Genomic DNA, 26431 nt, shown 5'->3' on the forward strand with positions numbered 1-26431 from the left:
AGCAGCAGGGGTGTCGAAGGGTGCACACCAGGCTGACGGAGCGGAGGCCTTGGCTGGGTGGGCCCCAGGGAGGATCTTGGGACACAGAGAGAGGGAGGGAGATACAGCCTAACCCGCAGTCACTGAGGCCAATGTGACGTTGCCTTGGCTCATCATGACACCTGAGCGCAGGCCCATATCTGCAACGGCAGTCGATGCTCCGGCCCAAGTGGGGTTACGGCGCCCTGCTGATCCCAGCTGTTGGGAAGCCCCCACTGCAGTGGTTCTCGACCTTCCTCATGCTGTGGGCCTCATGTGGTGGTGACCCCAAACCATACAATTACTGTCATTTTGCTACTGTGATGAATCGGGCAACCCCTCTGAATGGGTCGTTCGACCCCCAAAGGGGTTGCAACCCACAGATTGAGAACCGCTGACCTACTGGAAGGTGACAACCATGCCCACCCACCCCTGGCCCCGAACCGCGCACTCTTGTGAAAGAGTTCCGCGCAGAGAGGAGGGGGCAGGGGGCCAGGCTCTGATGGCTGTAAGGAGCCTGGTGTTACTGCTGGTTACACACTGGGCCGCAAGGTCCACAGTTCAAACCCCCCCCCCTGCCGTTCCCGCAAAGAAAGATGAAGCAGTCTGCTGCCATATGGATTTGCCAGTCTCGGAAACCCATGGGCAACTCTACCCTGGCCCATGGGGCCACTGCAAGTGGAGACAGGCTCCAGGGCAGTGGGGGTGGTGTTTGGGGGACTTGACCTCAGCCACACCATCCTCCTAAGGACCCTCCCTGGCTTCCTTGGCTGCCGGTTGTGGGACCCGGGGACATGAAAGCCGCTGGGGCCTTGGTCTTCTCCTCCATCAAACCCATAGGAGGCCCAGCCCACTCTCAAATTCATTGGGATCAAACTCATTCATTTCACAAACTCTGCCTGGTTGCCTCCTTTGTCGCAGGGAGTAAAGGTCTGGGGACACAGCCATGAACTCAGCACTGCAGTGCCCCAGACCAGTGACAGCAGTGGCTTGGGCCCACCTGAGGGCAGAAAAGACAGCCAACAGGGTTGGATTCTGACCTTGATTAGTTGACAGGTGGATTCAGGGACCGGGGGTGGTGGGGAACTGGAAGTTCCTGGGGAAGCTGCAGTACAAAACAGAGCAGGCTGGCAATGTATGGTCAAAGATGCTCGATACCCTTGATGAATGGGTTATGATAAGAGCTGTAAGAGCCCCCAAGAAAATGATCTTTAAAAGCAAAACGAAAGCGAGCTGGCAGGCTTGCAGACGGATGGCTGGGCAGTGAGGTGTGGATGAGTGGAGCCAAGGCTTTCTCGGTTGTCTTTGACCTGAGCAGCGGGCAGGTGGGAGCCGTCCCTAACCAGGGCGAGCAGGTAGATGGGGTCTCGGCTCAGGGAGGCAGACCTCAGGAGTTTGGCTGGGGGCGAGTTTCATATGAGAAACCCGGTGCAGGAGGAGCTGATACTGTGTCATCAACGGGCAGGACAGGGTTCAGGTTGGAAAAACCAACTTGGGAGTCCTGATGTTGCCCTTGTTTCGGAGCCGGGAGATACTCTCCAGGGGCCCTGTGGGTCAGAGCCCAGGGGACCTGGGATGAGGACAGGGGAAGGGGCCAGCACAGAGCGGAAAGATCCCGACAACCAGCCGAGGGAGGAAGTGTTTCTGGGAGGGCTAAGGGGTGAATGAGAAGGGAATATGCAGTTTAGCAACATGGGAGTTCTGGGGTGCTCCTGAGAGGAGCACTTTCCAAGGGCTGGCTTGCATGGAAACAACCACAGGGTGGGGCGGAGGAGGAGGGGCTGAGTTTAGAGGCGAGCTGCAGACAGGAAGGCTGTGCTGGTCCAGCTCCGGCAGTTGTCCGAGAACAAGTCTCTTTAGCCCTCGGCAGTAGGGGAGCCTGGTGGGGTCCCCGATCAATGTCCCCCGTGTGTAACCACCACCTGTTGGTCAGGGTCCGAGGGGGCTTGCGTGTTGCTGGGATGCCGACTGGGAGGAAAAGTCTGTCGGTTGGCTCTGAATACGGCCCATGAAGCTCAGTTCTTAAAAGGGTCCAAGCCAGGGGACGTGAGGCAGACGGCGCGGGCAGCGTTGGGGCGTGTGTGAGGCCACGGGGAGTTGGGGTCGACACAGGGGTGGTTGATGGCAACCACCTCCTCCCTCCGCTCCCTTCGTGCACCAGAGCTGCAGGGCCCAAGGCTCCTCCCCGGGAATCACCCCCCACCCTTTTCCCGGGGCTCTGCGAGCCTGCCCTTGTCCAAGAAGTGCCCGTCAGCAGGCCCACCCACTGCACATGCCCCTCTGCTGGCCCACTCATCTTGCCTGTAAGGTGAGCACGCACACACATACACACATGTGCACACAGGCACCCTTGGGCCCAGGCTGTGGCCTCACTTGGAGGGTCTTCTTCCTGCTGCCTTGTCGCTTACACCCCCTTGGCCCCTTGAGCTCACGGGCCAGCTGACCTTCCCCCCCTTACAGGCTGATGACAAACTACGTGACCTTTGTGGTGGGGGAGATCCTGCTCCTGGTCCTGACCATCTGCTCCATGGCAGCCATCTTTCCCCGGGTAAGCCACACCTTCTATTCCAGCGCAAAGGCCCCTGGGAAGTGGATGTTCCCTCCTGGGAAACCAAGTCCGGCTGGGAGCTGTGCCTCCCACCACCTTAACCGGCAGACCACGCTCTGGTGGGTTAGCGGGAATTTCCCCACTCAACGCCATGGCAGGGCACCCCTGTGCAGCGGGAATCCCTGTGTGCTGGGAGGGTGAACTGGGGTCTAGATACAGGGGGGCCTGGGCAGAAGAGCAGCCAAGGCTCCTCTGGAAGGTGGGTTACCCCCGATTGTCAAGGAACTTGGGAATTACACTGGCTGCTAGGCGGGCCTTAGAGCTTGATGGGGCTGTGGGATGAGGCTGTATTTTCGGAGAATTGGCCTGGTGGGTGGCTTGGAGAATTGAGGTCCAGTGACCAGGAAGGGTGCGGGGAGCGAGGCAGAGATGGCAGCTTGCTAGTGTGGCTGGCACTGGAAACTCCCCCGAGTCAGCATTGTCTCTCAGACAGGGGAGCGGGCCACTGTTGCCCACAGCTTCCTGGGGTGGTCCCCGTGCTGGGCAACCAGGGGGCCGTGGTATTGCACGCTGCTGTCCTCTCAGCCCCCTGCTGCCTTGTCTACCAGGCACTGCCTTTCCGGCTCCTGGAGCTGGGGCTTGGAGACACCTTAGCAGTCTGGTCTACAGGGAGGCTGACGAAGGCTCCTGGCCCCTGAAATCCCGTTCCTCCCAGGCCTTTCCTAAGAAGCTTGTGGCCTTCTCCACCTGGATCGACCGGACCCGTTGGGCCAGGAACACCTGGGCCATGTTGGCCATCTTCATCCTGGTCATGGCCAATGTGGTGGACATGGTGAGTCCCTGCCCTGTTCCAGGGACACCCTATGCTCAGGGGAGAGGGGCTTCCCCAGCGGCCACCACGAGCAGCCTGCTCCCATCGCTGTGCCACTGGACTTTGGCTGGAGGGTCTGGAGGGGTCCTCTCCCTGTCAACCAGGAGCACCCCGAGATGGGCTCGTTTCCCCACAAGAGAGTGTGACCTCTCTTCCAAGTGGAAGAGTCCATACTCATGTCCCTGGCTTAGGCCAGACCCTGCTCATTTCGTCGTTAATAACACGCCTAGGGGTACTGACCTGCCTGCTAAACCCTGACAGCTGGGGATCGGCAAGGTGAGCTCACCTGTCCGGAGTCAGTCAGTGCGGCAGGACTCAATCCCCACCCTGCGTTTTCTACCTCCTTAAGCAGCACGATGCAGTGGGGACAAACGGCCTGGCTTTTAGCCTAAAGATGTGGCCCCTCGTTCTGGTTTTGCTGTTGGGTGCCTTCGAGTTGATCTTGGACTCAAAGGGACGCCATGTGACCAAGTAGAAGTGGCCCATAGAGTGCCCCAGGCTGTAATATGTACAGGAGTGATCTCTGAAGTCTGGATCATGAGACGCCGTGTGGGTTTGAACCACCAACCGGTCAGTAAGCCAAGAGCTTAGCCATCAGAGCTCCTAACTCTGGCTTTGCCACCTGCTGATAGTGCTGCTTGGGGCTAGCCCCGTGTCTCTGCCCATCGAATTCTTGTGGGGCGAGTAAGCGGATGGTGAACCGCCAGCGAATCAGGACTGACAGCGACCTTACAGCATGGGGTAAACCTGCTCCTGTGCGTTCCCCAGACTGTCTGTCTGTCTTTCACCCACAGAGCTGCCAGGGGTTTTGAAATGCTGGTCTGAAAGATCACAGCTCAGTTCATCACCACCACACCACCAGGGCTCCTGGTGGCGCTCCTACTGGGAACCAATTCCTACCCTTTGCCCAATTCCCCCCCCCCCCCTTGCCTCTTCTGTGTCTGAGGAGCCTGGGAGAAGACGGGGCATGGCCTCTCTGAGCAGCGTGTGCTGTCTCCTTGCTCCCGATCCCCTCCAGCTGAGCTGTCTCCAGTACTACGTGGGGCCCGGCAACAGGACGGCAGGGACGGAGGAGGCGCTGTACGGTTGCATGGAGAACCCCAAGTATTACAACTACGTGGCTGTGTTGTCCCTCATCGCCACCATCATGCTGGTGCAGGTCAGCCACATGGTGAAGCTCACGCTCATGCTGCTGGTCACGGGCGCGGTGGCCGCTATCAACCTCTATGCCTGGTGCCCCATCTTTGACGAGTACGACCACAGGCGCTTCCAGGAGCACGAGTAAGATGGGGCCGGGTGGGGGTCTGCCTGGTTCCTTTCCCCACCACCGAGGCCCCAGGCTACTCGGGGGGGCCTTCTTGCCACGAGGGCTCGGGGAAGGCTTGTCTGGGACACAGGGTGATGGCTTCTCACAGACGTACCCCTGGGTGGCCTTGCCCTTGCGGTCCGTCAGAGGGATGGGGCACCCTGCATGTCTGGCTGGGCCCAAGCGTGCTGTCCTCTCCCCCAGATTCCCCATCGTCACCTTGGAGAAGATGCAGGTGTTTCCCACGCCCGTGCTCAATGGGACCGACTGGTAAGTGGTTCTGGGCCCGCTGCCTCCGTCTGCCCCGCATAGAGCACGCCCCACCAGGCGGGCCGAGAGCCAGCAAGCTTACCCTCGTGCTCTTGTCAGCAGTGCTCCGTGGGAGCAGCTTCCTGAGCCTGTCTCGTCTGTGGAGGGAGATGATTAGTCTATAAATTCTTTTACCATCCCTTCTGGGCTCCAGGGTTTTAGAATCTGATGGTCCGGCAATTTCGGTAGAGCTTCCAGTAAAGGCGCCCTCGTGGTGTCGTGGGTTACGTGTTCACACCTCCGGGCTGCTCCATGGGAGAAAGAAGAGGCTCTCTCTTCCTGGGCAGATTTATTGTCTCATGATAGAAACCCACAGGGGCAGCGCCGCCCTGTCCCGGCCGGCTCCATGGCAGGGAGCATGGTTTCAGAGTCTGCGTTTTAAAGACAGGACGTGGACGAGGAGGTAGGCAGAGACTCGAGCAAACTGTTCACCAAAGAACCCCCGTATGTGGCCGGCAGGGAAGGAAAAGGCAGACGTGCTGGCAGTGTGACCCCGTGACACACTTGGCTGACGGGCGGAAACTAGTGTCCACCTGCCACGGTCAGGCACGGTACCAATTCAGACCTTCCCGGTGGAGGCATAAATCAGTAGTCACTTGTGGCTTTAGTAAGGGAAGTTGAAAATAGTCGTTATGTAATGTCGTCATTCCACTCCTGAATACAGAGAAATCCGTATGCACATATATGTCCCGTGGCATACATACAAGAACGTTCCCAGGAACATTGTACACAGCGTGTGCGCACGCAAACGCGTGCACACACACATACACACACGGCGAGCCGAGACAAGACAGCATCAGCAGCAAATGGAGAGAGCCTTGGAACAATGTGTTGTTCAGTTCCATCCAGTCGGTTCTGACCCAGTGACCTCATGCACGCCAGAACCAAACACGGCCCGGTCCTCGCCAGCCTCACCATATTCCTACGCCGCCGCCGCCGTGGTGTCAGGCCATACTCTGGAGGGCCTTCCCCTTTGGTGCTGCCCTCGCTCCATTGAGCACGGCGCCCCTTGTGCAGTCCTGTACAGTCACGCGCCATGACCCACCGCTCCACGCTAGGTGGAGTTGTGATGCCGTCTGTCCCTCCGTGGTGGTGGCCGCCCTGTGGTCAGCCCAGGGTGCAGTGTGCATGGGACATCGGATGCAGCCGTGACTGGGGGCCGGGTCTGCAGGGAAGCTGTACTGCTGCCCGTGGAGTGCGGGCTAGATGTGGAGGGGCTTGAGAAGCTGGGGGACAGCACCAGCCAGGCCCCCTCCACACTGGATCTCACTCAGAGGGCAGCCAAGGACGTGCTCTGACCGCTGGGCTCCGCTCTGCCGCCCAGGTTGCCCCTGATGCCGTCCAAGTACTCGATGACGGTCATGATGCTCGTCATGATGCTGAGTTTTTACTACTTCTCCCGCCACGTGAGTGCCCACCCACCCCGTCCCCGCTGCCACCTTAGGAATGCAGGTTCCCCACACCCAGTGTGGCACGGGTGCTGGTCAGACCACTGCTTCTCAGCCTTCCAGCTTCCTCCTCAGAAATGCCAGGAGACCCCTCTTAGAAGGGGGGTGCTGAAGGATAGGGAAACAGGGATAAAAATCTCCCCTCTCTAGGCCCCGGCTCAACTCCACACCAACCCCGGCTCTGGGGGGGGGGGGTCACACACACTGACCAGGTGAGGGAGAGAGAGGATCCCATCTGGTTCAAATGGAGAGGGAGGGAGGGGAGGTCTACCAGGCACTCACTACTCCACATTGGCCAAACTGCCCCCCAGTGGCTTTCCAGAGAAGTGCAGACTTCCCAGCCACTTGGCCAAAAGGAACCTTTTGGAAATGGGAACTTCACCCTGGGTCGGGAGACCGCGCTGCCGCTGCCACCACCACCCACACACCAGCCCAGGAGGCCCGACGCATATGAAGGCCACCCCAGAGTCTCTGCTGTAACCACAGGGCTTGGGCGCGGGTGAATCCTGTCACTTTATTCTCATCCTGCTCTTCATCCTCCATCTGGCAGTCACCCTCAAGCCCGCCCCGAGCCTATCTGTCTATCTGTCTTTCTGCAGGTGGAAAAGCTGGCGCGGACCCTGTTCTTGTGGAAGATCGAGGTCCACGACCAGAAGGAGCGCGTGTACGAGATGCGGCGCTGGAACGAGGCCTTGGTCACCAACATGCTACCCGAGCACGTGGCCCGCCACTTCCTGGGCTCCAAGAAGAGGGATGAGGTGAGGGGCGCAGGTGGGGACGCAGGCCTTCTCGGGCTGCAGGGTCAGGGAAAGGCAGGGTCCAACCAGCAAGGACAGTTAGGGAACCCAGAGTTCCCCAGGCTTGTCCCAAGGCCTGCCTCTCTCTGGGAAGCCACGTTGCAGGAGAGGCTTGGTGAGTCCACCTTTCTGCCCGCCGGGACCTCCCCAAACAGAATGCTTCCTACTCCCAGTGTTCCCCCCGCCCCCCACCCACCCCCATCCTCCCAGCGAGGGCTCCCGCAGGCATGGGCCTAGCAAGCTGCTCTTGCACTTTCAAAGTTTGGACCAGGTCGCTCTGGGAGACGTGCGTGTGCAGGTTGCTGAGTGCAGCATCAGGGTCCTGGGAGGAGGGTGTGGGCCAAGCCCTGGGCCTTGCCTCTTTCCAGGAGCTGTACAGCCAGTCCTACGACGAGATCGGAGTCATGTTTGCCTCCCTGCCCAACTTTGCCGACTTCTACACGGAGGAGAGCATCAACAACGGCGGCATCGAGTGCCTGCGCTTCCTCAATGAGATCATCTCTGACTTCGACTCCGTGAGTCCCCTACTGGTCGTCCTCCTCCAGACTGCGGCCCGGAAGGGCAGAGGCCAAAGAGAAGTTATAGCTGCTGGAGACCGGCCACCTTTCCCCAGATAAGCCCCTCCCTGTGGACTCTGGACAAGAGGAAAGGCTGGGATGAGGGAGGTGATGGGGGCCAAGCAGCCCAGGGCTCTCTGGTCGCAGACCCGGTGGGCACTGGGTCGCTCACGTCCAGCCACGTCAGGAGCGTGACTGCTGCCTCCCAGCGCTGCATGGCGCTGGGGAAGCGGAGACACACAGAATTCAGAAGCTTGCCCGGTAGCACGCAGCTGAGAAATGGGGCAACGAGCAGGTCTTTGTTAAGAAAGTGTCTCTCAGGTGTTTTCTGAGCTGTTTGTCAGTTGTGGGTGGGTGCATGCGTCGCCCTCAACTCTCAACTCTCTCTTCTGCACCCCTGGTCAGCTCCTGGACAACCCCAAATTCCGCATCATCACCAAGATCAAAACCATCGGCAGTACCTACATGGCCGCTTCAGGAGTCACCCCAGATGTCAACACCAACGGCTTCACTGGCTCCAATAAGGTAACTCAACACCCCACTGGCTAGACAGGAGATGGGGTGCTGCACCCACCCCCAGGCCCCCCCAGCAGAGGATTGGCTGCTCCGCGCCTGGCAGGTAGGGGATGAGAAGTCACTAGAGGACCAAGGTTATTGAGGTCAGTTGTACAAAGTGGCCAGCACACACATGCACGTCAGACATAGAACAGGACTTACAGCAGGTGGTTTCCGAGCGAGCAGATCCCCCAGGGAACGTCCGGGCCTCCATGTCCTTCCCCAACAGCCGGCCAATATCCGGCACTGCAGCCGTGGTCACGAGAGGACACCTCCCCTTCCTGCTCATGTGCGTGGAGTAGAGGTGGCCTCGCCCCAGTTGTAGGTATGACTTTGTTGGGGTGGGTGGGGCAGCTCCACTTCATCCCTGATAAACCGGTTCTTTAGCTAGAGGCAAAGGGTTGTGGGGGTCTCCATGGGGCTTCCTATACCCCACGGGAAATGTCTGTTTGTAAAGATTCTTCTATGCCCACAACTGTCCTGAGATACAGAGAACCGCTCTCCTCTCCACAAATAAGGTTTTAGGGACAGGCCTCAGGTGACCATCACCTTGAGTTGCTTATCCTCAAACAGCCGAAGAAGCCAACCAAGGGCAGCTGCAGGCATTTAGGGACAGGTGATACGACGTGGCTTGTGATCAAATGCGTGGCAAATAGCAGCAGCTGAGCTGGGCGGGATTTGGGGTCCCTGTGGGCACTGCCCGCGTTGTGCCCAGGCCAACTAGTGGCATCTGGGTGAGTCTATTTGTCACAGCTACCAGTCCGAGAGGAAGCGGCTGCTGGCCCCTCTGTGCAGCGAAGGGCAGCCTGAGGCCTCTGCCAGCCAGCCGTGGGAAGGAGGGAGCAGGCGGCGGGAGCTGGCTCGCTGGCCTCACCGCTGCTCCCTGTGCAGGAAGAGAAGTCGGAGAAGGAGCGCTGGCAGCACCTGGCTGACCTGGCCGACTTTGCACTGGCCATGAAGGACACACTCACCAACATCAACAACCAGTCCTTCAATAACTTCATGCTGCGTATAGGTAAGGCTTGGGTGCGGGGCGGACAGGCGGGAAAGTCAAGGGGCTTACAAAGACCCGAGGCATCTGGGCCGGCAGGTCCCCGGCCCAGAACCCTCTGCTCGCAGCAGGCCTGCAGGACGTGGTGGGGGGGCTCTGGGAGTTGAACTGAGGGCGGAATGGGCAGCTGGCAGGCTGTTGCTTCACCCACCACGCCCCCAGAGCTGGAGGAACAGTGATCCCGTCGCACTTTTCTAGCTGACCAAACTCCCACACAGACAGGTGAACGGTGGCCACCCCAGGGCCGCCCGAACTCTGGTCCGGGTTTGGGGGCTAATCTTCCCCAAAGCGTTGCTGGGTCTGCTGAGGGCTTTGCTTACCTCACGCCGGCCTGGTGTTCGAAAGATTGCCAGGAGTCACTGCCGCTGGCCGTCTGCTGCTGAGCGGGGTGGGGGTGCTCACGCCGCCTCCTAGTTCAGGTCCCAGGAGAACCAAGCACCAAGGCTGCGTGCGGAGAGTTCGCAGTGGTCCCGCACTGCATTAAGGAGCTTGTTGGTGAACAAAGCGTCTTCTGGTAGCTTAGTTTCAAGACCAGTTTAATGAGGATGACAGCATGCGGTGTGGAGTCCTGGTGGCTTCGTGGGTTATACACATTGGGCTTCTCACCCCAAGGCCTGCGGTTTGAACTCACCAGCTGGTGCTCGGGAGAATGATGAGGCTTTTTATTCCCACAGGTGTACAGCCTTCAAAATCTACAGGGGCAGCTCCACCCCCTAGGGTCTGGGCTACAAGATGGGGTGCTGTAGGGCTCGGTGAGGAGCCGTCAGAGGGGTCGGGGTGACCGCAGGCTCTGGGCTGTGCTGAACTTCCGCCCTCTCCCCAGGCATGAACAAAGGAGGGGTACTGGCTGGGGTCATTGGAGCCCGGAAACCACACTACGACATCTGGGGCAACACAGTCAACGTGGCCAGCAGGATGGAGTCCACGGGGGTCATGGGCAACATTCAGGTACAGCCAGCAGTGAGTGAGCCCAGGGCAAGGGCGGGGAGGCCACTCTCGCTGGCCTCAGGAGCACATCTTCAACTCCTGACACCTGGTGGTTCTGACTCCCCTGCAGCCCCCGCACCAGTACAGGGCTGGGGGCTGGCGGAAGAGCAGGGCATAAACGGCCTGGGTGACAGGGTAGCCACCCTGAGCTGGAGGGGCAGGGCTCTGAAGAGCGGCAGGCCCAGAGTGCACTCCCCTGGGACCTGCTGTCCCCACCCTGGGGGGCCCAGGCACTGTGGCCCAGTGCAGGCTGGGCCCTGGGAGTTGTGGGCATTTTGGTGTCAGTGGGGCCAGTTCTCGGCCTTGGCTCACCCTGACCCCGCTCTCCGCTCTCCTCTAGGTGGTGGAAGAGACCCAGACCATCCTGCGGGAGTACGGCTTCCGCTTCGTGCGGCGGGGCCCCATCTTTGTCAAGGGAAAAGGCGAGCTGCTCACCTTTTTCCTGAAGGGGCGCGACAAGCCCGCCGCCTTCTCACACGGCCCCGTGGTCACACTGCCCCACCAGGTGGTGGATAACCCCTGAGGGGCTCTGGCCCACCAAGGCCCACCCCCGGAGGGTTTCTCTTGGAACCAGAGAAGTCTTGGGAAAGGACAGAGTCCCGACATCCCCACATTGTTGAAGCACACATTCCCATAGACTTAGGGTTAACCACCTCCCCAAGCCTTCCTCTCTGAGAGGACGAGAGCTCCAAGGGCAGTCCCCTGTCCCCAGGGTACCTGCCCAGAACCCGCTCCAGCCAGCACCTTCCCCAGAGGGCCCTGGCCACCGAGCAGTTGGTTGGTCCTTGTCAGACGTGGCCCAGAGGGAGGGCCACACAGCCGGGCGGCAGGTGTCCACGAGAAGCAGTGCTCTCTCTCTCCCTCTCTCTCTCTGAAGAGCCCCAGTGGGGACTGCCTTGGGGTCCGCGTTAGGTTACATGGCCCTAGTCCCGCCGTTCCTGATAATCTTGAAAGGTTCTTCCAGAACCCGTCACCTTAGTCCTGAGAGCAGAAAGTGCAATATTTCCTTTGACCTGGTGGGAGGGGGATTTATTTCTGAGAGAAAAAAAATATATACACAGATCTTCTACATTTATATTTTTAACTTTCTGTTGAAAACACTTTCCGATATTGCCTTGCCTCTGAGCTCTGCTACAGTCGCCTTTGCTACTGCTTTAAAAGGGAACTTACAGGTGTGGATTAAAAAAAACAAAGACTGTTTTATTAAAAGCTTTATTCAACTTGACTGTGGTCATCCTGGAAGTGTGTGCACACCCCTAACCGGGGAGACCGCGTCGTACCCTGGGCCCCCCACCACGTGCCTGGGGCAGGAGCCTGGGGCAGGAGCCTGAGCCAGGAGCCCGCCCTTTAGGCTCCACTGGCCCACACTGACCTCTCTGATCGGAGCGCCAGGCCCCTAAGTGACCGGTTAGAGCCAGGCAGGAACACAGCGTGGGGACTGGGGACAGTACCACAAGGACACTTGAGCAAAGACTAGAAATGGTCCATCAGAAACACGTGCTCTCGTCTGTGAACTGTCCCTCCACATACTCTCCTAAGCCAGGGGCAAAAACGCCAACTACTCCCAGGTCCATGGTCACAGGGGAAACTGGTCCATTATACAGCCAAGGAGACGGGGCCGAAACCACACGGCCACAGGCTGGGGTCTGCAGGGGTGGGGAGGGGGCAGGGTCTGCTCCCAGACAAGGAGGACTGGGGTTTGTTTGGGTGGGCATATTCCTTCATAGCTGACTTCACCACACTCCGCTCTCTTCCACAATGTTTCAGGACACCAGAGACAGCACCCCAACATCAGTCTCTCCACACTACCCTTCCCATAGCAACCGCCCACAATGCCCTGCTCCAAGCCAAAGATGACCCTCCCTCTGTGCAGGTCACCTCCCGTCAAGAACTTCCTTCCAAAAGTCCCAGGAAATGGAGCCCAAGCTGCCTAAAACGTCCACAGCAGTCAGACACACTGTTCGGTTGAAGGACACACCTTCCCTCTCACAGTGCCCTCCATTCCCCACAAACCACTGTGAGTCTCATCGAAAACGTCGCTTAAATAACATCTCAGAAGAACAGTAAGTGCTCACACAGCTGGAGCACGGCCCTCGGAGGCAGGTTCGAACACTCAGCCCTGCGGGCGTCATCCCGGGGAAGAGGGCGGTCTCTCACCGCCATGGCGGCCACGGCATTTTCTGCTCCCACTTTGCAAGGCTCTCCAAGAAACCAGCGTTTCAAAAGACCAGCTGCTCTCCTCTTGCGAAAGAAGCGAACACCTTCTGCAGCGACTCCGTCCGAAAGAGCCGCTCATGGGAGACTCGCTGTTCTTCCCGGGAGGTGGACAGCGCATCTGTCCCTGAGGAGGAAAGCCTGTCTCAGCCGGGGCGGCTGGGGAGTAAGCACAGCACTTATGTCCGGACCCAGGTGGTTTTGAGACGGGACTTACGAAGGGAAACCGGCAACAGACCACAAGGTCTTCCTCCTGAAAACACCTCACCTGCTTTAGCCTGCCAACAGTCCATTACCAGGCGGCATTTATAACCAACACAGGTGCTTGCATGCTTGCAATGTCCACTTACCCGCCAGAGAGCTAAGTGTTATAAGGGGGTACCCCCCCCCCACAGAAACCCGGAATTCCCCCCACAAGCTATGTGGGCGTTTATAACAACCCCGGTACTGGCCAGCTCTGACAATGTCCACTTACCCTGCAGAGAGCTAAGTGTAGGAGGGGGCACCCCCCCAAAAAACAGAAATTTTTTTCCAAAGCGACGTTTTTACGTTTGTGGTTTGTTTGTTTTTACAAAGCAACCTTATCACCTTCAACGTACTCTCCATTACACTGAATGCATTTGTCAAATCTGCGATTCCATTCTTGGAACCATTTTTCAAACTCCTCTGTTTAGATGGCTCACAGCACCACCTTCGGTTTTGTTTTTTTACCTCTTCGTTGTCAAATTACTGCCCCTTTCATGTCCATCTTCATTCATAGAAATAAAATGAAGTCACACAGAGCGAGGTCTGGCAAATCCAGTCCCGTCTGCCACAAGTCCAGCCTTTTTTGTCACACACTGTTATAGGCAATCCTTTCAGAACCTCTATAGAAAGCTTGATTAACAGTCTGACCTGGTGGAGCAAACTCCAAGTGCACTATCCCCCTCACATCAAAAAAACAAATGAGCATCGTCTTTATCTTTAGTTTCACTTGACGAGCTTTTGGGGGGCGAGGTGACGATGGCGCCTTCCACTGGCTTGATGTTTGCTCTCGGAGTCAAAAGAACAGCACCACGTCTCATCACCAGCAATGACCTTGGAAAACGTCTGGGTCACTTCGGAGCTGTTCTCTCAAGCGCCGCGTGTTTCCACTCGGCACTCTGCTGACCAGTCAGAAGGCGAGGCACACATTTTGCAGCAACCGTTCTCATTCCCCAGTCTTCTGTTCAAGCCCGCTGCACTGAGCTCCGGGACAGTCCAGATAACTTCCCCCTCTTCCATGGTCCCTCGTTGGTCGTGGAGCGCAAGTGCACAGATTTCGTCGATATGTTCACCTCTTCAGAAGTTGACAGAGGTCCAGAATGAAGTACATTTTCTCCTTTTTTGAAATGAGAAAACCACTCGTGCACTTGAGTTTTTCCCAAAGTGCTGTTAGTTGTGTTCAACATCACAACAGTTTCTATGGTATTTCTCCCTCAGCAGGAAACAAAATTTCACAGCCAAATGCCGTGCTCTTAAATTGGCCATCGAGAAATGAGGTTCTAGGGAAACTGCTTTTACAGAAAAATTCACTGTGACCAGAGAGAACCTTCCCAGGCGACACCACTGGGTGCACTAACTCAGAGCCAGCTGTTCATTGCTCGCCTAGCAGGAAAAATGCGTACTACAAAAGTTCTGCCCAGCGGAGGTTTTTTCCGTTTTCTAGGGGGTACCCCCTTGTACACAGACTTGTCCTCCCTCTACAGGGGGGGGGGCTGCAAAAAGTTCATGAGGAAATGAGGCAAAAAGATCAGACTTTCCCCATGAACTTTCTGCAGGCCCCACTGCTCACAGGGGCCTCCTGACTGTCCTCCAGGGGGCTCTGCACCCAAGGGCAGGTCTCAAGCAGAAGGACCGGTGGCAGAGTTGGGTGGGGCCGAGGAGGAAGAAACCCAACCTAATTGTGCTTACTGTTGACGGAGGGAAGAGGAGCAGAAACAAGGAAACCCCTTTTTCCTTGAGAACAGCTCTGGTACCTAATCAGAACAACTAGTCTCGAGCAGCCTGCTAGGTGTCCAATGCCTGTTTCTCCCCGTTTCAGTCAGCGTCAGTCACTGCCCTCCCTGCTGGGGCATCCTCCTCTTACCTTGGTAGGTGACGGCGACATCTGTCGGAAGACTTACTGTGAGGTCCTTATACAACAGCCGGGCGCAGAACGGGAAGGACCGGCCCGCCGGCTCCGCTGTGTATGTGAACGAGAGCAGGTTGCACTGTGGGTTTCTCTGCAGGGGCCCAGCCAGAAAGGAGGCAAAGTCGCTCTGAGGGAGGAGAGTTCCAGACAAACATGACTACTACCACTCCCGAGAAACGTGGTATTCAAGACATGCCGCCCACCACCAGACAGGGACACCAACAGGTCCAGCCACTCATTACATCCCAGAGACTAAGTCAGGGGCAGAGAAAGGCCTGGGGGGAGGGGGGAGAGAAGGGGTCTGTAACAATGAACAATCTGGCCAAATACCCAAGCCATGGTATGTTTCATTCCCTCCCATGCATGGGCAACCGGGACACGGAATGAAGGAGGTGACGGAGAACGGGTGGGCTTGCACTGTGGGGCTGGAGAAGAATACTGAAAGTACCAGGGACTGCTCGAAGGACAAACTCGTCTGTGCTGGAAGAAGCAGAGGCAAGAATGCTCCTTCGAGGCAAGGATGGCGAGGCTTCATCCTATGTACTTTGGACAGGTTGTCAAGAGATCAGTCCCTGGAGGGAGACCTCATGCTTGGTAAAGTGGGGAGGGGGCAGTGAAAGAGAGGAAGGCCCTCCCTCCAAGAGGGGGGCAGACACCGTGGCTGCAACAAAGGGACCATTGTGAGGGGCACAAGACCGGGCAGTGTTTTGTTCTGCCGCGCAAAGGGTTGCTATGGGTCGGAACCGACTTGCTGGCCCTTCCCAAGAAGGAGGACTCAGGGAAGGCCTGCAGGAAGCAATTACTCAGTAAATGCTCAGTTGGCCGGGGTGCAGGCATTCACATATCCCGCCAAGTTACGTAAGTTTAATCTAACTAAAAACTGGGAGCCTCCAAGTCCGGCCACATGCACAGGGTGTGGACATGCTGAGCGGACGGGGCCATCAACTCCCTGCTCCCTTTGGTCGCACCAGCCCGGCTCTCGTTTGGCAACCCTCAGAAGGTGAACCAGTGTCCAGAAAACACAATCCTCCGTGCTATTTCAAAAACCATTCTTCTTCCTGATTCGGTAAGGCCCATGACACATAGTAACTCTGTAATCGATGAATCCTTGCTGACTTAAAAATACAGTAACTGTACAGGCCCTAAGACTGATAAAATGGGAGAAAATATGGTACCTGAAATTCCTAACAAAACTCCACCAACTACAGGACTGGTGCGACTTGCCAATTCCGTAGGACCGTGGCCCTGAGATCCTCTTCAATCTGGAACCCAAACCAGCCCAAGGTCACACTGAACCGGGAGAAGAAACTGGCTTAGAAAATAAGGGGTCCCACAGAAGTGCTACATTCCTTTAAAAACCCCTCATGTGAGCGCAGTCAGTCAACACTTCCTTCAAAGCAAAGGGGCGCGTGTTGAGGGGGCAGGAACGTAGATAAATGGAAAGGGAATGGAAACGAGCATGTTCCAGCGTTGAGAAAGAATGCACCCATTGCCACGGAACGACTGGCGTGGAAAACTATTAAACAGGAGATCCTGAAAAAACGAACCCAAGTGCCGCCAAGGCAGTCTGACTCAGAGCGGCCCTGCAGGGCAGAATGGCTCCCAGGATCTTGGCACAGAAAGCAGCCTCGTCCTCCGCCAGGTGCCTACATGGACTGCTATGTCTACCTGCACAGCAAGACGATGCGGGTTCAAGGAGGAAAGAGATCAATGGTTTAGCCACGGCACTCCAGGAGTTGGTGTGGGGCAGGAAGGCTTCAAGGAGGTAGCCTTTGGGAGCGAAGCCACCCGTCAACCACACCCGCTTCCACGCACACCACGGAGACGCAAAGGTAAGAAGAGGGAGGTGAGAAACAAGCACTAGAAGAATGGCCTGACGTCTGGCTCAGAGTTGTGCAACATCTCAAATACCAGAAAGGTCCTGGGAGCAGGGGCGGTAGGGGATGGGGAATGGTTTTCCTTCTATGCTTATCCTTGGCCCATACAATGAGCAAAGTAGGATTCCAGCCAGATACCTGAAGCCGATCCGCCTGGTACTTCCTCCCCGCGTAGGCATTCAGGTATTCGCAGAGACTGAAGAGGAAGTGCTGAATGTCAGTCTGTAAGTACTTAGCAGCGAGCTCCTGGAGGGGGATGAAGGCCGGAACTGAGTGGTGATGGATCTGAACTGGCTTCTGTATAACCAGGTCCACAAAATAGGACTCCAGGAGGTGGCCCTCAAAGGCAGTGTTGATGCAGATGCAGACCCCGCGGCTGGTCAGCTTCCCGCTGAGCCCTGGGATGAACAAGATGGCTCTACTCAGCAGATCCCATGTTATCCGCCCCTGACCCCAGCAGGGCCCAGTGCATGCAGGACGCGCTCAGAGGCTCACTTCCCCTGGACCCTGCCCCACTCTGGGAGCGGAGTCATCCAAATCACAGAATCCTAGAAAAACAAAACACAATGACCCCTCTAAAGCCCAAACTACGGACGAAACTTTGGAGTTGTCAATTTACTCTTTTTTAAAAAGAAGTATTAGATAATCTACAACAGCCCTCAATTCTTCCCATAATCCTCTTGTGGCAGAGATAGGCGAATAAATTCCCGATTTCATTGTGGAAGTGCCCAGTGGCATGGAGCCGGTCAGCAGTAGAGGAAGTTCTAGTGGAGCCTCTGGCACAGGACAGACCGCTTAAATCAGCAGTCTAAGCCAGCTGCCAGCCGGTCTTCTGCTCTACAGACTCAGCTGGGATGTGCAACTGTGCCTACAAATAGCACGCAAGCTTTGTGAGTGTGTGCCAGGGGGCGGGGCAGGGAACAAAATAATATTTGTGGAATGAGTCCAAGATCAACAGTACAACCAGCAGTCACTGAGAGAGAGAGAGAGAGAGAGAGAGAAAAGAGGGAGGAGGGAGGAGGGAGGAGGGAAGAGAGAGAGAGAGAGAGAGAGAGAAAGAGAGAGAGGAGGGAGGAGGGAAGAGAGAGAGAGAGAAAGAGAGAGAGAGAGGAGGGAGGAGGGAAGAGAAAGAGAGAGAGAGAAAGAGAGACCGACCCCCAGTGTGAGTCAGGCCAGGCAGGAAAAGCCAATACCTGTAAACCAATATGCCTGCAGAAGGGCTTTCAAGTTTTCCCGTTTTGCCTCTAAATCTTCTTGCTTGCTCGCCTCCAGGGCTTGGTCAGGTTCTAGACTGGCTTCCACCTGCAAGAAGGCGGCAAACCAGATTGTGTCCCGGGAGTCCCACCCCTGCCCAGCGCACACGACGGCTGTTGTGCAACTGCATATACAGAAATGCTCTGGGCGGCCAGCCGCCGCTGTCCTGGCCGCCCTAGAGGCCACCCTGACTCATCGGGACCCTAGAGGGCAGGGGAGCACTGCCCTGGGGGTTTCAGAGACTTCGAGTCTTTATGGGAGCGGCCAGCTGCATCTTTCACCCACGGAGCAGGTAGTGGGTTCAACCCGCTGACCTTGTGGTTAACATCGCCCACTGTGAAGCACAGTGCAAGGAACCAGGCAGAAGCTGCAGCCTGAAGCACCAGTCGGCCTTTGGTGGGAAGGCCTGTTTTCAGAGGAGAAAGGAGCGATTTGAATCAAGATTAGGATGAGCGGCTCGAAACCAGCAGCGGCTCCTTGGGAGAAGGACGGGCTTTCTACTCCCATCAACATTTACAGTCCCGGGCACCCACAGGGTGGCTGCAAGTCAGCAGGATTCGCTCCCTGGCAGCGAGGCTGAGGCTGAGGGAAACAGTTGTAAAGATCAAGGCTGGGACAGCTGGTTTGGGTCACAGAGTGCAAGGTGTCAAGTGTCAGGATGGAAAATACTGACTTTCAGATGTAAGCTTCCAGCTGTGAGACAAGATTGTATCAGAGTGACCCCGCCCCCAGAACACACAAGCTAGTGACAAGGCCCAAACCAAATATCCAAACAAGCAAGAGGGCAGAAAACGGTCAGGTGGTGAGAGAGCCCAACCAGAATGCCCTGGGCAGAGGCGGCGCCAGGGCCCCTGTGGTGGAGTCAGTGGCCCTTCCCTAGAGTTCTTCCCCACGGGGAGCTTGCTGATGTGTTTCTAAGGCTGATGGCCTCATAGGAAGCTGAGCCTCGGACGTAGGGTCCCACTGTCGGGAGACAAAAATCAGAGGCCCAGGTCACCAAAGCAGCCTTTCCTCGGTCCAGGAGCCCGCAGGACAGGGAACCCAGCATTCTAGGTGACCTGCCTCCTGGCATCTGACAGTTCCTAAACTGTCTGTGACGGCACCGAGACCACGGGAACTGAAGATTGAAACGCTAAGCAGTGTCAGCCGCCTCTTCAGAGTGAGAAATCCAGTGGAAGGTCCGGGCTTGGATGCTGGGTGGATCATTCAAGGGCCTGAACGCCACCAGGATCAGAGGCGAGAACCATGGAGAAACCTACCTCCCAGCCACCTTCTACTCACGTTGGCCTGCCGGCGCTTCACTTCAGCCCTCAGCTGGTCGCGCAGAACTCTCAGCTTCTGGACCTTGGCCTCCAGAGTGTCATCCTCCACCTCTGCTTGCGGTGGCTCTTCCCGGTGTTCCTGAGACCTGTGCATCTGAATCTCTAGTCTTTCCAAATGAGCTAAGACACCTATGGAAAGTGGAGAGGGGACTTCACCAGAGGCCAGGGATTTCAGGGAGGGCAAAGGGTGACCTTCTGGCCAGCTATGGAATGACAATTCCTGGATGATGAAACCACAGGAGCTGACAACCGAAACTTATGATCAGCAACCAGACTGATCACGAGAGACAAAATGTCCTTGATTGGGAGGGCCCTGTCCAATACAGCATGTTAGGTCTCTGCACACAGATCCAACAGGGGTTCCTTCAGCTTATTGTGAAGGCACATCTCCACTATACAAAAGGATGATTCCACGATGTCAGGGCAGCTCAGACAGAATCCCCCTCATGAGCTTCTGTCCTTCCAGCTATTGGATGGGAGTCAATGGGGCCTCTCATGCAGACATAGCACCTGTGTTGTAAGGTCCCTAAGGGCATACTAATATGGCGGGGCTCCAAAATACTCAAGGAGAAGTGGAACTGAGATAGAAATAAAAGATGAACTCTCTCCACATAAGCTCCAAGTTCAAGACAAGTTTGTAAGCCAGTTATCCCCTCAAGAACCAAGTCTTAAAAATCTAACCATGTCAATTCAGTCTATTAACTAGAGAAATGGGTGCCCATGAAAGATTTTTAAAGACTCGAAAACAAAATGGCAGACAGAGTCAGTATTGTACGGTAGATGCCTGATGATGGCCAGCCAAGACGCTCCCCAGGACAGAGGGGAAGCAGGAGCACCCTGGGTTAGGTGGCTCTCTGGCGAAGCCTTCTCTGGCCTTGTTTCAGCTAACGATTAGGCTACTTCCTCAAACTCGCACAGCATGACGTTATCATTCATTGGCCCTCTAGAGAGCCAACAAGCACAACTGCCCAGAGCATCCAAAAAAAAAAAAAAACCGCTTGCCACGGCCTATGCACGTGACCAGTCATTTCCCACTTTGAACCACTCCAACCTCGGGAGTCAGCATTGTGATGGTGCTGTCTTCAGGATCCTACTAGAAACGCCATGTTTAATCTCACTCCTTTATCCGAGAATGGCTTCGGGATCTTGTTTACAATTTCCACCGAGAGCTCTGCTTTGGCTGCAGCTGATCTGGGCACAATAGTTTTGGTGCCCATCAAGCTGCAAGTTTGTCAACTGTCACTTTTCCAGTCAGTTATATAAGCTCCCAATTTAGACGGCTATGGTATTGGCTACTATTTCTGTTCATCACTGGCCCTCCTCAATTAGAGCATACACAAGATTCACTTCTTCCCAGCAAATTAATGTGGTCATCACTGGGGGGTTCATCTTCAACGTCGTCCCCTCCCTTCTTCAAGCAGTTTCTCTATTTGTAAAATACTGAGTTCTTTGGGGGCACTGTCAGAAACTTTTCATAAGGCCTCAGTGAGTTCAACATTCTTCCACCCAAGATTCACCATAAATTTGATGTTGGTTCTCGCTTCAGTTTTGGCAAAATTCACGTTGCTCTGAGAGGGGCTCTTCTCAAGCCTAGGTCTGATCTTTCTCAGTTCCTCAGACTAGATCCTCGTCAAACATGTTAGAGCAAGGAAGTACAAGTGTATTTTGGTGCAAAAAACAATTTTTCATAAATACATTTTTCGTGGAGTTGAAAAAAGAACCCAAATTATTATCTATTAGATGGGGTTTCCATAGTAGTTCATTGATTTTTGTCTCCTACTTAAACACTTAACAAACCTCCCTAGAGCTTGCCCTGCCCTCCCTTGTTCTACTACCTCCCTCTGGTAGAGTACAAGCTTCCCAGTCCCCCACGTCAACACCTGCCGAACCCCCCAGCCTCCAGCCTTGGGCTTCTCCTGCCTGCCGTTTCCCTCCCACCTTTGGTGGTCTCTTGCAGTAGTTGTCCTTTTGTAGCAGACTGCCTTCATTCGGCACAACGTGCTTCAAATCCTTCAAGCCGTGAGGTACTTTAGTTTCATCCCTGGTGTTCAGCAGTGCATGGAATCCCACTGTGTGCACCAGAGTTTATGAATCCATTCTTCCACAGGTGGCCATTTGAGTTGCTTCCATCGGTAAGCACTGCTGGGATGAACACGGTGTGCAGCATTCTGATCTCACGTCTTCAGGGTGTGTGCCTGGCAAAGGGACGGGTGGGCACCGTGCATTTCTAGTTCCAGTTGTTTGAGGAAGCATTGCGTGAACCTTTGAAAGAGCCCTTCCTTGTGCAAAAACCTTAATTGACTTTTCTTATCTCAGGACAGTCAAAAAGCTTTGCCAAGGGAAATTAACAAAACCTGTCCTCTCTCCTGGCTGGTTGGTTGATAATCCAGGAATAAACTCGTGTGGGGTCAAGGAGAAGCAGAGCCACACCAGCTGTACGACTGCTATGTCCTATCATTACTCATTAAAGCCCCAACCCCTCACCCCCGGGGCTTTCTCAGGAATCTCAGACTATGTTACCCCATTTCTCTCCTGATCACTGGTGGGGACTGGGTTGCAAAGGGCAATGGAGGGGATACATTCACTGTACCAAAAAGAGCTGTCGACCTTCAACCTTTTAAAGAGGTTGAATCAAGGTACTGAAGGAAGAAGTCCAAGCATCAAGGATCCAGGAACTGACGGAATTCCAATTGAGCAGGTCATGAAGCTGCCGGCTTAAAAGAGGGCAGCGGCTGAGAAATACTTTGTCCCATAATCTTGGCTGCCGGGCCCTTGGGTCGTCAATGTTAGTGCCTTTTGGCCATTTGGCGCCCAAACAGGCCGATTATAGGAGGAGAGGGCTCTCTCAGCCCGGGAGGGGGTGGGGCCATGGGGAAGTGGAGAGTGGGGTGTTTCTCAATGGGGAGGGGCCCCTTGGAATACCTCCTGCGGCCTCGCCCTCTGGACCAGTGTGCGCTGCCTCCATCGCGTCCTATGAAGCTGCACCGGCGAGCAGGGCCTATTTTCCCTGATGGCAAAACAAAAACAAAAACACCTCGCACTGAGTCGTGCTCAGACTTGCAGGGCACACACCAGTCAGTCCACCTGGGACGCCCCTTCCCCCACCTGCCCGGGTCTGCGTCAGATGTGCCCGAGTCTAGTTCAGCGCACTCCTGCCGCGAGCACCCCCTCTGTCCAGGCTTCCAGCCGGGCTTGTCCGTCACTGAAGCTTTTACTTCTTGGTTTAAAGCGGAGCCAGGGCAGGTTATCAGTTCCCGCCTTCCTCGCCTTCGAAACCAGCCCGGCGTCCTTTGCGCTTCCGGCGTGCTTTGTGCTTCCGCCGTACAGGAACATGGCGGCGCTCAGAAGGCCTCCCCGATCCCAGAATGCACCGCGGAGTGAGCCCAGCCTCCCCGTCGGTCGGGAAGATGGCGGCCCCTACCGCAGAGCCGCAGTTCCTGGTACAGTACTTGGTACTACGGAAAGATCTAGCGCAGGCTCCGTTCTCCTGGCCCGTGGGCGCCTTGGTGGCGCAGGCGTGTCACGCAGCCACCGCGGCCCTGCATCTCCACCGCGACCACCCGCACACGGCGGCCTACCTCGGGGAGCTAGGGCGCATGCGCAAGGTGGTCCTCGAGGTGAGTGAGACCCACCCCTGCGGGGGAGGGGCGGGGAGCCGGGCCGGAAGTGGGTGTGCTGCCGGGTCCCGGAGTTTAACTGCGTGTGCTGGGTGTGTCCCCGGATTTCGGAACGGTAGCTGTGGTTTAAGTGGCTTACTGCCCTGGGCTCCTGCCCTGTGTGAAGCGCGGACACCGCGTCGGGTTTTAATATTGCACTGCACCTCCCTGACGTCACAGGACGCGGGAGATGGGTTGCGGACTGAGGCTGGCGGAGGGCGACCTAGCTATCGGAGGGCGTCTTAAAGACCTGCCAAAGGGAAGGCCCGGCGAGTCAGATAGTTATGCACGCACCCTGCATCAGTGGGGATCGTGCACAGACACGCAGGCCCGCCTGGTGTGGAAGGGAACGTGGATGCTTCTACGGGTCTAACAGGATATTTGCATGCAGTGTGTACTACAGCTGCAAGTATATCCATGGATCGGTTGGAGCCTACAGGGGGCAAAGATGGCAAAACTTAGACAGAACCCACCACTGAGGAAATGGGTCCCTGGGCCTGGGGGATCAGGGCCAGAGTCTTTGGAACACCGAGAACATTCATAAAGAAAGTGCTCTACATCCTACTTTGGTGAGTAGAGCCGGAGTTTTAAAAGCTTATGAGCAGCCATTTAAGGTACAACTGTTGGTCTCTCCCCATCCGGAGGAAAGAAGTAGTGACAATGGAAAGACACAGAAACCACTAGTCTCACAACCCTGAGACCCCAAAACTAGATGACTACGTACACACACAACTCCTCTGAAAGGATCCCATTAGAGCCTCAACCCTTTTCACAGGGGTCACTTAAGACCGTCGGAAAACACATAAATATCTCACAATATATAATTACATTGTTTTGTGATTAATCACTGCTTTAATTATGTACAACTTGTAACAATGAAAATACATCCTGCATATCAGATATTTGCATGATGATTCATAACTAGCAAAATGATAGTCATGAAGTAGCAATGAGAGAGGGTCACAGAATTAGGAAGGTTGAGAACCACTGTATTAGAGGGTCTTGCATAAAGGGGAAGGAAAATGATACAACTTGGTCCGACAGAGATTGGAGGGACCCTCAGAATTATGACCCTGAGTTGCCCTTCAGGTTTAGAACTGACCTCACCTCCCTGCTAGAAGACTCAGCCATTTCAGACTCAAAGGGCAGCATCTACCCCAGGACAGAGGGTAAGGAAAGAAGGAGGTGGGGAAATGGGAAACGGAGGAAGGGGGATCAGGGATAATCCACTGGGGAGACGGCACTGGATGGGCTGGATCAGAATGTGTGTGAATCGTTGAGTGTAAAACATCATCTCCTGGATAAACCGTCCATGTCATAACAAAAAGTTGAAATAAAAAAAAAAAAAGACTTCCAGGAAATAGCCCCCGCTTTCAAAAGTGACCAGAAGGGACCCAGGGTTCCCAATGCCATGGAGTAGGGCTGGTGAAATCCAGCACCCGGATATGGTGCCAGATCATTTTAAAATAAGGTTAACATCCCTACTGGAGCTTGACCTAAGCACTAGAAATACCAGACCAAACCAAAATCAGACCCACTGCTCTGGAGTCCTTTCTGTCGCAGAGTGAGCCTCTGTAGGTTTCTGAGGCCATAAATCTTGATGGGAGCAGACAGCCTCATCTATCTCCTCTGGAGTGGCTGGTGGGTATGAACTGCCAACCTTGTGGTTAGCAGTCCAACACTTGCCCAACAGCCTCACCTGATGGTATAAATCAGTGCCACTCACTCACTGCCACCTTGGGTAGAATTGCCCCTGGGGGGTTCTGAGCCTGTAACTCCCCATCTCTCTCCTGCAGTACAGCCTTTTCAATCAGTGATGCCCTTTAAAAAGTAGCGATAAGCTTTTTGCTGAGTCTTTAGGTGGTGTAAAGGGTAGCGCTTCTTAACTGCCAATGCCAAGGGTCGACACCACTGAGAGGCGCGGGGAAAGAAAGACCTGACAGTGCACTTCTGACAAATGAGACCTCGACAGCCCTGTGGAGCACAGTTCTTGTCTGACACGGGCGGGGTCACTGAGTCAGGATCGTCCGAGATCGCTGGTGCTGGTCGAGAAGGGTTTAGATGCCAGCAGGTCCAAAGGCCTCCAGTGCTTTGTTGCCGCCGCTGCCCTATGCCATGTGTGACTCCTGTCACTCAAGCCCTCCTGGACCTGCTCCCATCCCAGACCGCGCAGGGGCCCGAGTCCTGCTTATCATCTGTTGACTCAGAGAATAATATGCAATCAATAGAGATGTAAGGTACTGACATGTATTCCTAGGTTATACGGATACTAACAACCCAATTGTAAAACCTTTCTGCATTGAGTTGCGATGTTCTCAGTTCCATCAATGTTAGTGCGTTTCTGATTCTTCTCCTTTTCCTTTAGTGACCTCTTCATTCTCACACACGTTAGGAAAGCTGACCAAATGAGCAACGATCAAACCCCCAGCAGCAGGGGAAACAAGAGTGTGTGCATATCAGGGGCGTGCGGGTGAAGCTGCGTGGCAGGGAAGCGTTGATGTCATTGGGTGGTAATGACAGCTCTGCCCGACACACCTGGCACCCACAGCCATGGAGCCTCGTACACAGGGCAGTGCCGCAGGACAGGGTAGAGCTACTCTCCAGGGTTCTGCGGCGCCCACAGGTCCCTCCCAAATCTCCCTCATGTGGGTAGCAACCCAAGGGTTAACCCAGGCGCCAGCGACACCTCTTCTGGCTATGAGAGAACCGTAAAGTAAGGAGAGTAATGACTGACAGCTCATTTACCATCTTAGAGAGGAAGAGGCCGATATCCATACTATACACAGGAACCCTAAGCCCACGACCATCTCCCCATCCACCACGAACATACCACCACCGCCCCGAGGCAGCTTCCGTGAGAGCCAGGAGCTAAGGATGGTGCTATTGCTCCGTTGGTGAAGCCATTCCTCTGCTTTCAGTTAAGGGGATGCGCCCTTTGTTTGCACTGTGCTCTGCTCCCTGTAGGCCCCGGATGAGAACACCCTGCAGGAGCTGGCGAAGACCCTACAAGAGAAGAGCGTGGACCACACGCTGTGGCTGGAGCAGCCGGAGAACATCGCCACGTGCATCGCACTGCGGCCCTACCCCAAGGAAGAAGTGAGCCAGCTCTTGAAGAAGTTTCGGTTATTCAGGTGACTGCTGCCATCCGGGGCTTTGGTCGGCTGGACTCCGAAACAGCATGCCACCCACCCCTGAGTGCCATGGACTCTCAGGGCCAGCTCACTCTTCCCGTTAAGTTATGACAGTGTCTAGAGGGTCACAATTACTCCTATTAAAGGTGTTATTACCAAGGTCTGCCTCTTTCCGTGCAGATGGGGGAAGTCGGTGATAAGTTCATGGTTCATCGCCTAACTGGACATCTTGGTTAGATTCTTACACAGGGGCCCCCAGCTCTCCCCGTGGCCATGATTTGTCCTGGGGTAAATGTTGCCCTCATATCCCAAACAGCTGACTGTCTAAGGCGTGCATACCTCCCAGCGTGACTTTCTCCCATAGAGACCCATCCATTG

At 55.6% G+C, this 26431-nt stretch overlaps 3 protein-coding genes across 5 annotated transcripts in view; 2 read left to right on the plus strand and 1 right to left on the minus strand.

Moving 5' to 3' along the window:
- The window catches only part of ADCY3 (adenylate cyclase 3), a 108124-nt gene extending 96452 nt beyond the window's left edge, over positions 1-11672 (plus strand). Inside the window, exons 12-22 of the mRNA XM_075557025.1 lie at positions 2479-2566; positions 3282-3398; positions 4456-4718; positions 4948-5013; positions 6377-6458; positions 7100-7258; positions 7666-7812; positions 8260-8379; positions 9301-9424; positions 10284-10408; positions 10788-11672. Of these exons, the coding sequence (XP_075413140.1) occupies positions 2479-2566; positions 3282-3398; positions 4456-4718; positions 4948-5013; positions 6377-6458; positions 7100-7258; positions 7666-7812; positions 8260-8379; positions 9301-9424; positions 10284-10408; positions 10788-10970 (1474 nt within the window). The 3' untranslated portion in view covers positions 10971-11672. The remainder of the gene's footprint in view (positions 1-2478; positions 2567-3281; positions 3399-4455; positions 4719-4947; positions 5014-6376; positions 6459-7099; positions 7259-7665; positions 7813-8259; positions 8380-9300; positions 9425-10283; positions 10409-10787) is intronic.
- On the minus strand, positions 11651-22873 carry CENPO (centromere protein O). Of its 3 annotated transcripts, none has more exons than XM_075557027.1 (7): positions 22688-22873; positions 22189-22273; positions 19226-19395; positions 17884-17992; positions 16829-17088; positions 14769-14940; positions 11651-12788 (listed from the first exon to the last, which is right to left on the minus strand). In XM_075557027.1, exons 2-7 carry the CDS (start codon positions 22229-22231, stop codon positions 12667-12669), a joined length of 876 nt encoding a protein of 291 aa, XP_075413142.1. In that variant the 5' UTR covers positions 22232-22273; positions 22688-22873; the 3' UTR covers positions 11651-12666. The 3 variants fall into 3 exon arrangements, with proteins under 3 accessions (XP_075413142.1, XP_075413141.1, XP_075413143.1); XM_075557026.1 differs by having other exon boundaries at positions 22372-22873; XM_075557028.1 differs by lacking the exons at positions 22189-22273; positions 22688-22873 and adding an exon at positions 21205-22181.
- Positions 22632-26212, plus strand: PTRHD1 (peptidyl-tRNA hydrolase domain containing 1). The gene is made up of 2 exons (XM_075557030.1): positions 22632-22883; positions 25887-26212. Exons 1-2 carry the CDS (start codon positions 22632-22634, stop codon positions 26055-26057), a joined length of 423 nt encoding a protein of 140 aa, XP_075413145.1. The 3' UTR covers positions 26058-26212.
- The last annotated feature ends 219 nt before the right edge of the window (positions 26213-26431 follow it).

The sequence above is a fragment of the Tenrec ecaudatus genome, chromosome 8, assembly GCF_050624435.1.
Source record: "Tenrec ecaudatus isolate mTenEca1 chromosome 8, mTenEca1.hap1, whole genome shotgun sequence".
NCBI classification, from domain to species: domain Eukaryota; kingdom Metazoa; phylum Chordata; class Mammalia; order Afrosoricida; family Tenrecidae; genus Tenrec; species Tenrec ecaudatus.

What these genes read in the sequence shown, in the direction of transcription:
- PTRHD1 (XM_075557030.1), top strand. Translation starts at nt 22,632, where the DNA reads ATGCACCGCGGAGTGAGCCCAGCCTCCCCGTCGGTCGGGAAGATGGCG. An exon ending in TGCGCAAGGTGGTCCTCGAG is followed by an intron (nt 22,884 to 25,886) that starts GTGAGTGAGACC and finishes TGCTCCCTGTAG; the next exon opens with GCCCCGGATGAGAACACCCT.
- CENPO (XM_075557027.1), bottom strand. Translation starts at nt 22,231, where the DNA reads ATGGAGGCAGCGCACACTGGTCCAGAGGGCGAGGCCGCAGGAG. An exon ending in GCAGGCATATTGGTTTACAG is followed by an intron (nt 17,089 to 17,883) that starts GTATTGGCTTTT and finishes TGTTCATCCCAG; the next exon opens with GGCTCAGCGGGAAGCTGACC. An exon ending in ACCAGGCGGATCGGCTTCAG is followed by an intron (nt 14,941 to 16,828) that starts GTATCTGGCTGG and finishes CTCCTCCCTCAG; the next exon opens with AGCGACTTTGCCTCCTTTCT.